Source organism: Chamaea fasciata, unplaced genomic scaffold, assembly GCF_029207755.1.
Source record: "Chamaea fasciata isolate MVZ Bird 193981 ecotype frontalis unplaced genomic scaffold, bChaFas1.0.hap1 SCAF_3, whole genome shotgun sequence".
Taxonomy (NCBI): Eukaryota; Metazoa; Chordata; class Aves; order Passeriformes; family Sylviidae; genus Chamaea; species Chamaea fasciata.
In genome coordinates this window covers 65,615,928-65,631,737 of record NW_027094088.1, presented here as the reverse complement: position 1 = coordinate 65,631,737, position 15,810 = coordinate 65,615,928, and the positions used below count along the sequence as shown (strand labels likewise).

General features: G+C 38.4%; 1 protein-coding gene across 1 annotated transcript; it reads right to left on the bottom strand.

The window, feature by feature from the left end:
* Nucleotides 1–1,560: 1,560 nt before the first annotated feature.
* Nucleotides 1,561–12,881, bottom strand: GPRC6A (G protein-coupled receptor class C group 6 member A). Its single transcript, XM_066180506.1, has 6 exons — nucleotides 12,571–12,881; nucleotides 10,673–10,976; nucleotides 8,043–8,870; nucleotides 5,483–5,695; nucleotides 4,023–4,146; nucleotides 1,561–2,681 (listed from the first exon to the last, which is right to left on the bottom strand). The coding sequence occupies exons 1-6, from the start codon at nucleotides 12,762–12,764 to the stop codon at nucleotides 1,561–1,563; spliced, it is 2,784 nt and encodes a 927-aa protein (XP_066036603.1). The 5' UTR covers nucleotides 12,765–12,881.
* Between the last annotated feature and the right edge of the window lie 2,929 nt (nucleotides 12,882–15,810).

Genomic DNA, 15,810 nt, shown 5'->3' with positions numbered 1-15,810 from the left:
TGTATGCAATGTAAGCTTTGCTTCTCTCTTTTAGGGGAAGATTTCTTGCTGAATTGTCAGTCAAATTTCAGGGATTTTCACCTTATCATGCATAACCTCATATGCAGAAAAGTATTTGCAACAACTGAAGTAGAAACAGCATTCAACATATAACCATTCATTCCTACAATAAGCAACAGAGCATATGTATTTACACAAATCTGCATGTGAATTGCACTCTTGCCTTTCAAATAACTTTAAAATTCCTTCATAGATACACAATATCAAGGATTTTAGTGTTATTTTAAAGTAACATGACATAGAACTTAAAATAGCAAAGTTTCTGTGTTCTGGGCTTTATGAATATGGAAAAGTGTTTTCCTTTTCCTGTATTGATAATGTAGCTCTGCTGTTTAAGCTCTGTCTGAAAAAGCTCTATGGTACCATTAGCCTGACAGAAAAATTCCTCCTTCTCTGAATGTGCCCTTTGCCTCATAGAGAAGGCACAGCACAGCCTGTGCTCATGGAGCTATGGAGCAGAGGCTCATTCAGTGCAGATCATGCCAGGTCATCCTCGTGCTACTTCTGTGTATCATAATGATGCATTGTCATGTTCTTATTGAATATCACATTTTTAAAATATATATCAGCCCCCTTAAAATTTCCATAATGCACTCATGCTGATACTGGTCATTACATTATTTATGCTAATGAGAAGAATCAATTAGTGGTTTTAAGTTTTGACATTACACATTGACTTTACACTCCCAAATAAAAGGACACCTGGGACTCACTCTCCTCATGCATCAGAGGAGGTGCATGAGGTGAATCAGTGTGTTTCTTCTGAGTATGGGAAAAAAAGGCAGATGAACCTGTGTATAACTACAGAGCCCCAGAAGAATTCTCTGATTTCTTTATAGATCTGTCTCTAGTTCATTACCATGCTAGTAAATATAAGGAACCTTAAATGTTACTACAGCACTCATCTGGAATAAGGTGTACAATTTTGGGGAGGAAAAAAGATTCACTGATACCAGATGAAAAGAGTTACTTTTGGAAGTTCAGAAGAATGGAAAGCCTATCTTAAAAGTGGAGACTAAAGGACCAGACTTGTTTATCTTGGCAAACAAAGGCCGGGACAAGGTTCTCTTTGATCTGTAAAATGGGGCCAGATGAGAAGAAGAGCTCCTTAAACAACTGAGCATCAAAGAGGCAAAAGAAGTGGGGAAATTCATGTGGTCTGCTTACACGACTGTGAGAAATAATAATTTTGTGATGTTTCTGCCTCACTTGAGGAAGAGAGTTGCAGAACAGGTTCCCACAGGTCTTTGTGGGCTGGATGGGGAAGGAGGGGAGTGAGCTGCTGAAGGGGACTGCACATCAGGGAGTTTTCAGGAGCAAGGGATGGACTCTGTGAGTCAGGAAAGCCTTTCAGATCTGGTAATGGATAACATGCCTAAGTACAGGGAAAGGTGTTTCACGTGGCCTGCCCTCCTTGGGAATACCAAAAGGAAAGAGATCTGAAAGAGAAATGGCTCCCTAAAATGGCTTTTTAACTTCTGGTACTCTAACAGTGGCCAGTCATATGCTGGAGACTCTTTTCCTGACCATAGTCCTTGCAGCATTTTTAGGAAGAACTTCGCCTCTTGTTAGTAGATGCCCAGGCACTTGGAAATGGCAGTTTCCATTCACAGAGTCATTCTCAGTTTTACATGAGTCTGTGATAGTAGCTTGGAGGCTGGAAGATTTTGAATCTAAAGAAACCTGACTAACAGCAACGCTGCCTGCGCTCTTGGAGGAATAAGTGTAAACCATTTTGAGAAAGGCAGATTTTGTGTTTGTTTCTTGCTTGTAAATGATGATATAGCATTTTGGAAGAAAAGTGCAGCAGAGGATGCCATAATTAGATATTAAAACAACAATAATTTCCACTGCTGGCAAGTATTTGCCGAATGTAGTTGCGTAGACAGGGATAAATACAATCCATGCTATAAAGTAAATTAGCATGCCAAAAGTGATGAATTTAGCTTCATTGTAATTCTCTGGCAACTTCCTACCCTTAAAGGCAAATATGAAGCAAATAAATGCTAGGGCAGAGATGTAGCCCAACATAATCCCAAAAGCTACAATAGACCCCTCATTGCATTCCAGAATTATTGCTCTTGGGATTGAGAAGTTTTGATTTACAAAAGGTGTCCTAAATATTAGCCAAGAAGTGCAAATGATAACTTGAATTCCAGTGCAGGTGACCACAGTGGGAATAGGTTTATACATGCATTTCAGGAAAGTCTGAAGCTTGGGATCAAAGCTGAAAGCTAGTAAAATTTTTAATGACTTTATTAAAATACATGAAATGCAGAGTGTAAAACTTATGCCAAAGAGTGCTTGCCTAGTTTTACATTTGAATTCTGTGGGTACATCTATGAAGAAGATAGTGCTTAAAAAAATTAAGAAGTGGCTGAAGAGGATAATATAGCAGACAGTTAGACCACCAGATGCCTTTACGACTGGTGTGTCCAAGTTTTTGGTAAATATTACACAAATGGATAAAACCAACACAACCCCAAAAGCAGAGAGGAAGAGGAGGAAGATAGCAAACCAGTCAGTCCAGGCAAGGAAATAGATCGTCTTTCTGTAGCACGTGGTGCTGTTGATGGGAGCCCAGTAGGTTTTGTTGTTGCATCGGTGGCAGTAATCCATATCTGGAAGCAGCAAAAAAGGAAGATCTCTTAGAACCCCAAAGTTAATGAACTGCAAAGCGGATTGTAGGGAGTCGAGATCCATGAGCACCGTGGGAGAGGATTTTAAAGGGAAAAAAAGATGGGTCTGACTGCTCCTGACACCGGCTGTGGCTGTCCAGGGGGAGGAGCTGCAGGGCTGCGGTGGTTGCGGTGGCAGTGGCACAACGAGCTAAGGACAAATGGCAGGAGCTCCCTGCCAGCTGGGAGCAAGCCTTGCCTGCAGCCAGGGGCAAGGTGAGAAAACGACCGGGGCTCTAAAACTGTCTTGCCAGACCAGTGAAATGTGGCCAGAGCCCTGGACAGCCAAACTTAGTTGAAATCTGAACAATGACTCTAGAGTAATCAATTCTCTTGCAAAAATTTGAACTATTTTTCTTTAATTTCTCTATTTTAACAAGAAAACATCCTAATATTCTATTTACAGATAGTTTTAAAAATACAACAGCAAGAACAAACATTGCTTTAGATTATTTGAAACGTACTTTTGTTTTGCAATTCCTATTCTCTGATATGTAGAAATTTCACAATTAATTGAATAAGAAGATGAAATTTACTTTTCTTCTGCTCTCAGGATATTAAAAGTACATGCTACCTTAATTTTCTTAATTCCATCTCTCTTCCTCATATTTAGTTTCCCCTTTAAAAGATTTTGCTTAAACCATTGGTAAATCAGATTTGATACTAGAAAATATTGCTGTACAGTTGTATCAAATTACACAGTACCCTGTGGTAAGGCACAAAATGTGCTGCTAAGCAAAATACATAACCCTTGAACTTCAAAGATTCATAGGCTTGTAGGATGGTTTGGGTTGGAAGGGACTTTCAAAGACCATCTAGTTCCAATTCCTGCACCAGGGGCAAGGACACCTTTCACTACACCACGTTGCTCAGAGCACCTTCCAGGCTGGCCTTGAACACTTCTAAGAATGGGGCAACCACAACAACTTCTCTGGAAAACCTATTCCAGTGCCTCACCAACCTCAAAGTCAAGAAATTGCTCCTTACTGGACTGAATGTATGATGGAAAGACAAGGAGGAAAGTCTCTATTCAATCAGAGTAAATTTCACTGATAAACCAGCCAGAATTTCCATCCTAGCAAAAGGTAATGCTAGTCAGCTGAACAATCTAATTACTTTAAATTTGGCTTTTTAAGATGCATTTATACCAAGTTTTACAGGAAACATAAACAAATATTTAAATCCAATTCCAAAATTTAACCCAAGGTTCTCAAGGCACATTATATCCAAGCAAAACCATTGCATTAATGTTTGCAAACTTTTATTTGGATACTATTTTTTTACCTGTTTGGTTGCTGTAATGGTTTTCTGGGCAGTAAACACACTCATAGCAGCATGTGTGTGGACTTTCTGTAACTTTTTTCACCTGGCCTGGCCTGCAGTGCTGGGAGCATGTTGACTGAACCTTCTGTAGTGTGCAGAGGGAAAAAAAAAAAAGAGATCATCATCTCAGGTACAGCTAATTACAAGGGAACATTAATTATTTTTTTTTGTATCATTTTTATTTTAAGGAAATCTGAAAATGATGTTGAAACAGAGACATTGTAGGATCCATACTTCTTGTATTTTCTTCACACAGTCAATGAGTAATAGAATGGGGCATTATTTACCTAATTTTTTTGGGGGTGGGGGGGAGGGCTGAATGCTAATCCCTGGATTTGTGTGTACCTTTAAAATCTAGATCAAATTCTTTTATTCAGCTTTGAACCTGTACTTAGACAGAGGATCATCTTCAAAGAATACACAGAAGCATCTGATGGGGAATTTGAGTGAACTGCTTCACAAATGAGATCCTGATACCCTGCTCCGCTGCCCAGAAGGGACATCTTGACCTGAAGGAGGCACTTTGGAGGGTGCTCTTTACTGCAGCTCTGACATTCCTGACCCTTGTCAGCTCATCCCTGAATAATGAAGCTCCACTCCTGGGTGCACGATCAGGGCCTTCTCTTGAGGTCCTCACTTCAGGCCCTCCTTCCAAAGCCAGTATTTTGTCAGATGATCTGTCCTGAAGCACACTGTAATCGCCTCTCTTCCAAGATGGTGTTTACAAGGTGGAGACCTTTCCTTGCACCACAAAGAGGGACAAGGTTTGAGGTTTCCTTCTGTCCTCAGCTAAGTTCACATGTGGAGATTAGAATTCAGCCCACATAGTAAGCAGCCTCTCCCTGTCCTATTAGTGGAGAATGCCTTGCAGCTCAGACCTCCACCCATGCACAGAGGACAGAGTGTCCAGCTGGAACTGGCCAGGGCCACCCACTACTCCTGTCTACACCAGTGCTGGGGCTCCAGGTGGCACCACCTACTCATGTCACTGACCCCAGCTCTAATAGGGGCAAAGAAAAAACTTTTTTTTTTTAAACAAAGAAGTCAACACACTTGAATCTTCATGTAAAAAAAAAAAGGTGGTACATAAGTGAGGGCTTTTTTCTACATGGTCCTTTTTTATTTTAAAATCCCTTTGTATGATTCTAGAATAGCATCCTTACGACAGACATAAACTTGTAGGGGCATTCTGGAGAAGTAAATATATTTTGTATCACCAAGCCTGCTCACAGACTAACACGCATCTCAGGATCCATGGAAGAGGTTGAATAAACTCAGAAAGGATTCTTTGCTCTAAGAGGAGAACATTAAACCAAACAAGAGATTTCTAGCTGACACATGCTTCAGTTGCAAGTGCTGCAGGGAGAAAAAAAATTATCTGAAACAAATTTCACACATTATGTAAACAAATTAGAAGTTACCTTTAAAGCCATAAAATCTTTTTTTTTCTCTTCATCTTCAAAGATAAAGCCACCTTTCTCTGCATCGTATTCCGCCATAGTGGTGATTTCCATGTGGCCATCAATTTCTTTCCAAAGAAGGACATCATAACTGGTGCTCATATCTCCATTGGAGTCAAACTTGACTTCCTTATCAGCATCAATGACTGTAACTTTTTTAAGTTGTTCAAGGAGCTGCACATAAGTGTAAGGAATGAAAACATACACCAGTATCATGTGTGATACACATGATACACACACTCAGTGTAACAAACTGAATTAACATACATATGATAATATCAAGTTAAATTAAAATGCTTTTAGAACTAAAAGAAGCATTAAAATTCAAATTAATTTTGTTTGCAGAATTACATTATACAGACAACCTCGTAGGCCTTAAAAGTCTATTATTAAAAAGAATCATAATTTCGTAAAGTCATAATCATAGGGTTTTTTCCAGCCTTGAAAATTTTGCTGTGATGTCCAGAGAGAAAATATTTTTGCATGCAAAAACTAAGAATTTTTGGCACTACCCTTCTTGTAAAGAACAGTAGTGGGCAGTGCTCCTGTTGTTTCTTTACTGACAGCAGAGTCAATCTGGCCAACATTTGCTTCTAGAGTAAATTTCCCTAGCATGTCTGGAAGTATCTAGCACTGTTCCCAGCTGTGTCTCTGACTGAAATTGTGTATGGCAAGGTGAGACTCAGAACTGTTAAGGATCAATGAACAATATATGCCAATTTGCTCACATGGGGAGATCAATGGCACAATGGCAATAAACAGCAGGGCCATATTTGATAGGTCACAGGAAATACCAGACCAAGGATGCATTGTTAAGGCAAGTGTCCTGCTTCATATTGCAATCAATTCTTCTCAACAGGGGAAAATTTCTGCCTTCCTCATCACAGACATATCAAACAAGGTCTGTGTGAATCTAGAATAGGACAGGTTAAGGCACATTATATATCTCTGCTCCCACTTCATGGGGAGATCAGAGAAGTACTCCCATTAGCTGTCATGGTTCTTAATTGAAACAAAGTCTTTATTATTTTGCAGGCCTAGTGATTTTTTGGCAACAGTAATTAACTGACAAGAAAAAAATTCAGTGTTTGGTGAAAGGCTGAGTTCAACTGCATTTGAAAAGCATGCTCTTACATGGGTCCATTTGTGATATTTATAGCATTTAACAAATGCGCTGACAGGTATAATACCTTAATAGGCTTTGTCAAATATATGTAGCACATCTGGTGTATATAATATGCCATATTTTCATGTATAATGTAATTTTTTCAGCACTTATATAATTTATGAAGGACTGGTGTGTTTCTAACCAATTTGATTGGTGCATTTTATTTGGATGATGCATAGTTGTGTGGAACTGAATAGGATTTTTTTTTTAACTGTATACACTCAGACTAGATATGTAATTCTTCTCCACTTTTTCAATTTGTCTAACAGTACACCAGAGCTTTTTGAATACATCTTGAGCTTCAGGCAGAAGGGGCTAATATTTAGCAACATTTTGGTGTAACTGGTTATTATTTTTGCAAAGTCTGTAACAACAATCACTCTATTGTTTCCCTGTATATGGAGATGTATGATAAGGATCATTTGAATTCCAAGATTTTTCTGTACATATGTATCTCCCTTCGTAGAGGGTTGAATTTTCATGTAGATGAAACACATTATGAAAACATCGTGGGGGAAATAATTATCTCCTTCAGTTCTTTTCATGAGTGCTTAACAACTTAAAAGGAGTTTTAATTTGGATGGTTTGGAATTTAGTTCAGTTACGATGTAAATGTAGCTCCATAAACCTGCATTCCGTCAAAGTAGTCCTGAATTTGTCCCATTAGAGTTTACTAATTCATGTAAGAGTCTGATTGTTATTGAGTTATTGGTTGGTTTTATTTTCAAATCCCATATCTTGGTTTGACCTGCCCTGACCTATGATAAGAGGTCAGAGCAAATCAGAGTAGCAAATCAGAGTGCTTCAAAGGTTGTTTGACTTTTAAATTAACATTTGTTTAATCCTCTGAGTAAAAGTGTGTAAAAGTGAATAGTGCTGAGCAGGTTCTTGGGTAAAAGGTCAGGTCAGGTTTACTTGACTGATTTTTCCTCTTTTTTTCCCACCCAATAGTGTGATAACAAGTACCTCGCCCATCCTAAAGATTATGTCTTTATATATAAAGTCAAGATCTGACAGAGGTATAATGTATTGCATTTTCAGTTTCAAGTAGAGATTCACTGTAGAGGAAAATACTTGAATTAAGACAAAACAGATACAATGGTGAGAGAAAGAGAGAGAGGAAAACTGAAGCTCTTTGGCCATTGCTCCTATCCTGCAGTATCCCCATCTCTCAAGAGCACTCACAGTGTGTATCACAGTGGTTTGCAGCAATGGGAACAACCACTAGTAGTCTAATGGGTGATAAAAAGTCATTTAGTAAAAGGACCAAGTTTTTATCTCCAGGAATATGGGAGCAAAAATGTGATGAAAGTTAGGCAGAGAGAATGAGACCTGATAGAATTAGCATCATACCTCCCAGGGAGTGAAGGCAGATGGATCCTTGCAGTCTCTGTCTTTGCATTGCCTTTTAATGGCGTGAGCTATAGCATAGACTGCAAGCATAGTTCTGTGGATAAATCCTGGTTCAACGTTAGCATTTAAAAAATCATCTCTCCAGAAATGAGGTTTACTGCCATCATTTTCCAATAGATCGTCCTGGGACTGGTTTGCAATGCACGTTTGAAAATCATGATATTCCAGGTGTGCACAGACTGACAAAAGCATAATATATTCACGTAAAAACTTGTTGTTTTCAGTGGGCTTTTCATGAAGGTTTCTCAAAAACTCTTGGAATGAGGAGATGTCTCCACTTTTAAATCCAAATCCCACAACTGTTCCCAGCTGTCTGATATTGGGAATTGTACTGATCTTGACTGCAGCTGACCAATTATCACTTGCAATCCAGATTTTATTAACATTCCTCTCAATTGCCTTCTTGAATAGTTTGAGCACATGGAACTGTCTCATGAAGACAACAATAACATTTACTCCTGTTTCCTTGACAATCTTCTCAATTGCTTGATCAACTTTGGTGTGAAAGGTGCTGTCAGAGAGATAGGCTGGCAGCATCTCTTTAAAAGCTATGCAAACGTTGTTCACCATGGCCTGGACCCCAAAGCTCTCCAGAGCAAACCGCCCATTGTCATCATCAGTGGCTATCACTCCGATCCAGTTCCACCCAGATTCATAGATCAAGTGAGTCATTGCTCTTGTCTGGTGAAAGTCACTGGGGATAGTCCTGAAGAAAGAAGGAAACCTGATTTTGTCACTGAGGATTTCAGCTGATGATGCAGGACTGACCTAGGAAGAGCGAACAATTCGGTTATGGATGTGGTCGTCTCCAAAGGATGCCAAGAGATCCAAAGCTGCCATGATTGTTGTTTCTTCCCACCTGACCTGGGCTCCCTCCTCCTGAGAGTGAGCATCAACAAGTTGCAGCCAAAGGGGACAGGTTCTCTCTCCCTGCTCTTGGGATGCAGACTTGTGCCCAGTAACAGTTGCACTTTTTGTTTTCACTCTCTTCCACAGAATTTAGTGAAGGCTGAGAACAAAATCTTCCAAAATGGATATGACAGTAATGATGGTATAAAGATTTTGGCTTACTCTGTTCAGATACTCTCAACATGCTCTTCAAAAAATATTTAAAATTCGGCTATTTTTTTGGTTTCTATTCATATTGCTCGTAGTTTTCTATTTTGTATTTTCCTATCACTGAGTGCATTAGTATGGTTCACACATCTTTTTTTTCTTGTCAATATTTAATTATTATATTTTTAAAGGATCATTAAATCTGTTGGAAGAACCTCACAGACAAACAAACAGTAACCAATAATACAAAATGCTATAATTCTTTCATACAAAACATTTATTGTGTTTTTCTTGTGATTGTAGATAGAAAAATATAAAAAGAACATTGCTATTTAAATGTCTCCAGTTTTAACCCTTTCTTATCTTTTTGTTGGAATTTCTTCCCACTATATTGCTTGACAGTTCTTGAAAAATAAATTTAAGCTTTCCAAAATGAGAGTCACCTATCTGGAGGGGATACAAGTATAGATAAAATCTTACTGTGTCAGAACACTGCAGATGCTATTGATAAGAAAAATCTGGGTCCCATTTTCCATCTATGCCCTATTGCAGATATTTTTAGTCACTTGCCTTTTGATTATGTTCAAGTGTGGCATTTTAGTTTTCATCCTTACTACAGTTCCTGTGGTGGCGTTGGAGGTCAGAATTACTTCCTACCATTGCAGAGGAGAAGATTCAGTTAGAGATTATCTTTAGTTCAGATTTTATGTTTTTTCCACTCATTTGGTTAATTTATATCTATTGCCAAAACCAAAGTGCAAGACAGGATAATGTGGAAGTGGATCTGCTTCTTCCTTGTTAGTCCTAGCCTTGGCCCCAGTTCTTTTACAAAGGCGACAGTAGGAAGGTAAGCAAGGGTCTAAGCACAAACGTGGGATTATACTAATCCTGGAGAGGTCAGAAACAGAAAATGATATTTTGGGAAGGACTAGTGTGGATCTAAATTGTTGTATTCTTTCACTTCTACTATCATTTGAAGAGTACCAGGAGTACTCAATCTTCCTCACTTCCCTGTCCATGGTTTTAACTGACTCCAACATTTAATTTCTCTCGGGCTGGAGAGAATTCCTGAATTTCTGGTCAGATTTGATCTGGGGTTTTTTGGGTTTTTTTTAGCTTGAGGTTGTCACATTCACCACCAGGCAAACTGGACATGGCAGCTGTAAATTTGCTGCCTGAACGAAGTCCTTGAGTGTCATCCAAGATACACTGGAGTAACCAGGACTGACTAAAGGCACTGCAAGGCTGACAAGGACCCAGCATGACCCTGAAAAAAACACTTGGATAAACGTGCCTTGGGTATAAGAAAAAAATCCCTTCCTGCCTTTGTTTGGGCAAGTGAATCAAGGTCTCCCCTTGGAGCTGAAGCCCACCCGTCCTGATGTCTTTAGGATAAACCAAATCCTGCCTTGTAATAAATATGTGGCTTTTGCAATTCCTGTGATCAGAGCCTTTATTCTTAGAATGGTAAAACTGAACCTCTGTCCAAAATAAAATAATTGCCCCAAACCTACCTGTGGGATTAATTGCAAAGCCAACAGCCTTGATACTGCCATCGACACCTCCGAGTAGCTGGCTCCAGTGACTGCCTTGACTCTCGGGATGTAGTCTGAGTAGTTACACTTGAACTCCACAGCATTCTCAGAAGAATTGAATTTAGACAGAAATCTCAGAGCAGATGCCATGGCTTTTGTAACTTCTGCACATGTGTCGTAGATTTCATAGCCCAGAGTAACTCCAGATAATAGCGTTGAGTTGTTGATGGTTTCAATAGCATGTATCATTGCAAGTGTCTGAAGAAAAACTTGAATTTCAAAGCTGTCAGAGAACATAGGCGACATTTTTTAGAAAAACTTTGTTGGAAGCAAGGGTGAAGCAAAGTCTGTTTTGAGCATATCCCTTAGAATTTTACAACTGCTGGGAAGAACTGATGTGTAGTAAGTTTTGTGTGATTTGCTTGGGTTTAGTGTACAAAAGAATAAAAACCACACATATTTTTTCTCATTTAATGGGACACTAAGTAAAATAAAAACAAAACTTAGAATATATCTGAATAAAAGTGTTTTTCTGGAAAAGAAAAAAGTAATAAAAGTTTAATTTTCATGATACATGAAAATTTCCAAGTGATATCTTCAGGAAGCATCTGTCAGAGTCAGTAAAGATATTCCAGTTTACCTGCCCAGTAAGTTTTTTTAAAAATGTATTTATTTTCACCAAAAGCATGAAGCAAAAAAAAGTATTTAGTAAATATTTCAGAAAAGAAGAAAATATTTCAGAGGTCAGGGTCTCTAGTGGTTGCACTGGTGTTTCTAAAATACTCTTCAGTCCTGACAAAGTTAGTCCAGATACTTCCCTTCATCTCCAGCAGATGTTATAACAGGTGATTAATCAGAACTGAGCTAGCGCAAAATGTCTACAATACAACCAACCTTCCTCTCAGGCCAGCTTCTCTAAAGATTACAAATCTTGTTATCTAAATTAAATTTCAGATGGACTTGAGATAATTTATGCCTCCATAGGAAAATAATGGAAGATGGACAAAATTATCAACTTAAACAACATTTTGACTTAAATCCAGTTGGATACCTGCATGCCTAGCCGAGTATTAGATTCAGACATGGGATTAAGTTGTAAAAGTCAAATACAATTTGTGGATTTGCACCTCCATTTCAATTTTTAAAAATGCATGTTTGGAATTCCTGGTCTTAGAAAAGATTTATTATGTACTTAAAATAAAATTCTTCACCAGGTTTCCTTTTTATGCATTCCAGAAAAATGTATGTTTCAAGCACAGTAGGATTTGGAGCCAAGAGAATAAATATTCTGATGTACAGAATGCATGCATGACAAGGTGTTTATATGTAGGCTATCCTATAACATAAAGCCACAATTATATGTAATAATCATGGTAATTTAAAAAATAACTACAGTGTCACCATCAAGGTACTATCATAGATTCTAACTGAGCTGCCCAAGACATGGGAGGCATACTTTACTATGGGATTGGGTAAAATGGAATAGTCTGCCTATGTTCAAAACATGTAGGTTCAGCTTCATAACAAATATTGAATAGATGGCCAGCTGAGTCCTTCAGACCTAAAGCAAGCAAATTAGCATTTCCACGGAAATCAGATGATAACATGAACATCCAAGGCTATTTGATTATCTGTGAAGATTGAAAGAGATCAAATGCTCACTCCCTTCCTCAGTAAGCTGCAGTATTTTTTATTGTAGCTTGGGCATACTTTGTCATCCTGTATTCATTTATGTTAAATTTATGTGATGCCCAAGGAAATTTTAAAGACTGAGCAAAACAAGAGAACCAGAATTTGTTGACCTTAATATTAGAGTCACATGCCCAGTGTCAGTGGTCTCTTCGTTGCTATATGTGTAATTTTCCAGCATTACTCACCCAGCACAATTCTGAATTATTGGCTTGATGGGCTCTTCATCTGGATGCAGCATTTCACTGTGGACTGCAAACAAGCCTCCAATAATGATGTCCCCTGGAGAACTGGCACCCACGAAGTCGTCAGGATCCTGGCAGGAGAAAACGAGGTCTGTGCCGACCACAAAGCAGGGAACCAAAAAGATAACAAATGCCATATGTCTGTTTTGCTCACTCACTCCCAGCTTTGAGTCAATCAAGCTGCAGCGCCAACAAGGGCTCCTGTGTCATCTGTAAAGAGCAGCAAAGGACAAAGGCTACACACAAAAGTTGGTCACACCTCATGAGGTGCTTGTATTTGCCTCACTGGACAAAGCTATTTTATTGAAGGCACTAAAGCAGTGCTGTCACATAAAATGTAAGGGTGCAGGGGTGTGGGAGTGGAGAGGGAGGGAGAAACATAAATGAGTTTAAAAGGAAATGCTGGACATTAAATCTCTTATGTTGTGTTCAAAGTTTCTGATACCTTATCTGAAACATGTGGCAAATATTTTGGTATAAATTTGGGCTTGTTTTGAATTTCTTCCAACTGAGTGCCGTGTGCAAAGAAGTAATCATGTAATATGGTAATAGTGATACTGCTGTGACAATGTTTTAAGAGTCTGGTCCAAAGAATATAAAAGACTCCCCCTGTCACAGTGTGCTTTATATCAGATTCTGGTTCAAAAATCCCAACCCCAAACTACCAAAAAACTGCTTATCTCTCAAACCCTTATATGTTTTTAAATCCTTGTATAGAAATTATTTGGATAAGTTAATATTCATGGTTCTGAGGCATATGTCCTAGGGACTTCAATGGGCTTTTGCATCAGGTTCCATATTTATGAACCAGGGCAAGTCTGCTGCTGGTTAATGTGGAAAAAACAGAACAGTGGGAAATAATAACATTAGTCCTAATTTTTGCTTTCTTCCCCATCTGGCTGAGGACACCAGTGCACGAACAGCAGCCCCTGTGCTGTGAGAGGAATGGGAAGAGGCTGTTCTCACCACCGCTGCTCCCCTCAGATTCACAGGAATCAGATACTGTGCCAGAAGGCATCTCGGGGAAAAGAGAAGCAGAAGCTGGACTCTCAGCTTTCATAAACCCCAACATTAAACATCAAAGTGAACCTCCTTAAGACAGAAACATGACTTAGGCTAATAAACAGTACCAATTCATGTGAGGGACACAGATCTGATAACAATCCTTCTCTATTTCTGACATTGGTTTATTTCCTGTTTTCTTGTAATGACTTCTTCAGATTTTGCTTCTTTTGGCAGTATGCCAAAACACTCCCAAAAGAATGGGCTCAGTCATAGCATTTATTGTCTGTGATTGTATTAAATCTAGGTTTACATAGAAAATTTCAACCAAGGTTTATTTACTGGCAAAGAAAATTAGAAATGGAGGGTCTGTTATGCATTCGTTCTGATAAGCATTATGCATGCTGTATAAATTATTCAAATTACTATATTTTGCTTGTTTTCTCAATAGTCTCTTTGTGGAAAAATATCTATTTACAACCAAGATATTTCTTGTAAATGCAAATGCAACATACAAAATACTTACAAGTGCAAATGTTAATCCCTAGTTAAGTTAACATTTGGGCTCTTTATTTTAATATAACAGTTTGTGTTTCTTTCATCTGCCTTCTTTCTTTCCATGTGGCATTCTCACTGTTGGGTCAGTTCAGATAGCCTTTTCTTTAATGTATCTGACCACATATATTTATGGGCAGATGTTAATACCAGTTTATTCTGCTTTTGCACTGACTCACAAAAATTACGGCTGTTTTAAAGGTTTTCCTCTTGACTTATAAGAGGATTAAATATAGCCAGATGCTGGTCCTGAGTTATGAGACATTCACTTTCAAATATTCATGCACTCATTCCTTGCCAGCCATATAACACAACCTAAAGCCTGGTTCCACATACTCTAGTGTTTCCTTTACCTTGCATATAATTCTGTATATAAAACTTGTGTATACTTAGATGTAACTAAAGCATAAGACTAGCGCTAGCAACTTCCTTTAGCAAGTCACAAGAAATACTACTATAAAATGTAGATCTTAAAGGCTTAATACTAAGTACTGTAATAAGGACTCAAAAGAAATACAGTAATGATAACTTAAACTTCAAATTTGTTATGGTTTATGATTAGAAGCAGAAAAGGAACTTTACTCTGGCTGGTCTCTAAAAACCTATTAATTTCTATAGAAGAGGATTTTACCTACAAATAAAAAATCCTTACTTGATCACTTTGGAAATTGGAAGTTGACAAAATAAACATCACATATAATTGGTGCATAATTTCATGTTATTTATAAAAACACCATAAAAAGAGGTGTGCTTTCAAGTCAACTACACAGATTTTATGTCACTGTGTTATTTTCAAAAGAAAGAGGGTTTATTGTTTTTGTTTGTTTTCAAGACCTATATCTCATAATTACTGCTAGTGAGAAGTATGTAATAGTTTTACTGAAATACCTCAGCCTAATCTAGTATTGCAGAATTGACTTGAACCATTTGCAAATATTCTTTTTCTTCAGCACTTAGATGCAATAGAAATAATTGTATAGTAAAAAGTGTTCCTTGTTTCAAATGTAGTGACAAATCATGGACACAACACTAGACTTTCACAGTCGTCAGCATAGGAGTATTTCCTGGCAGGTAGATTCAAGCATAGGAACCAGGGCAATTTTGTGAAGTACAATCGTCTCCTGAAAGGTGCCTCTAATGGACAGTGCAAAAATGGTAAACAGGACCTAACAATCCCAAAGCTACTGTGAGAGCCATAGGTGAATTCTGAGAAGCTTTAGAGGATTTTGTGTGAGACAAAGAGGTCCTGTCAGTATCTCTGTGTGCCTCAAAGTTACCTGTTGCCATGAAAAAGTTGTTACTTCTTCCACTTGGACTTTGAGAAGGACCAGAATTGGTGGAGTGTGGAGGATGGCCCTGTCAAGCCCTCATCACTAATCCTTCAGGTGACCTCTTGTAAATTTATGCTTAGTAAACATTTGTCAAAGTGTTGAAAGGACCCACAATTAAAAATGTACAAGAGAAGCTGGGTATTACTTGAGTGTGAGACCTACAGAGTGTACCCTCGCAGCAGTGGACACATGGAAATGGACCACCTGCTCCTCTTGTCTTTGCAGCCTCTAGACCTGGACAGGTTTTTGTGCTTTTGTGCAGAAGGAAGTTTTGCAATTCTCAGTTGCTTTGTCC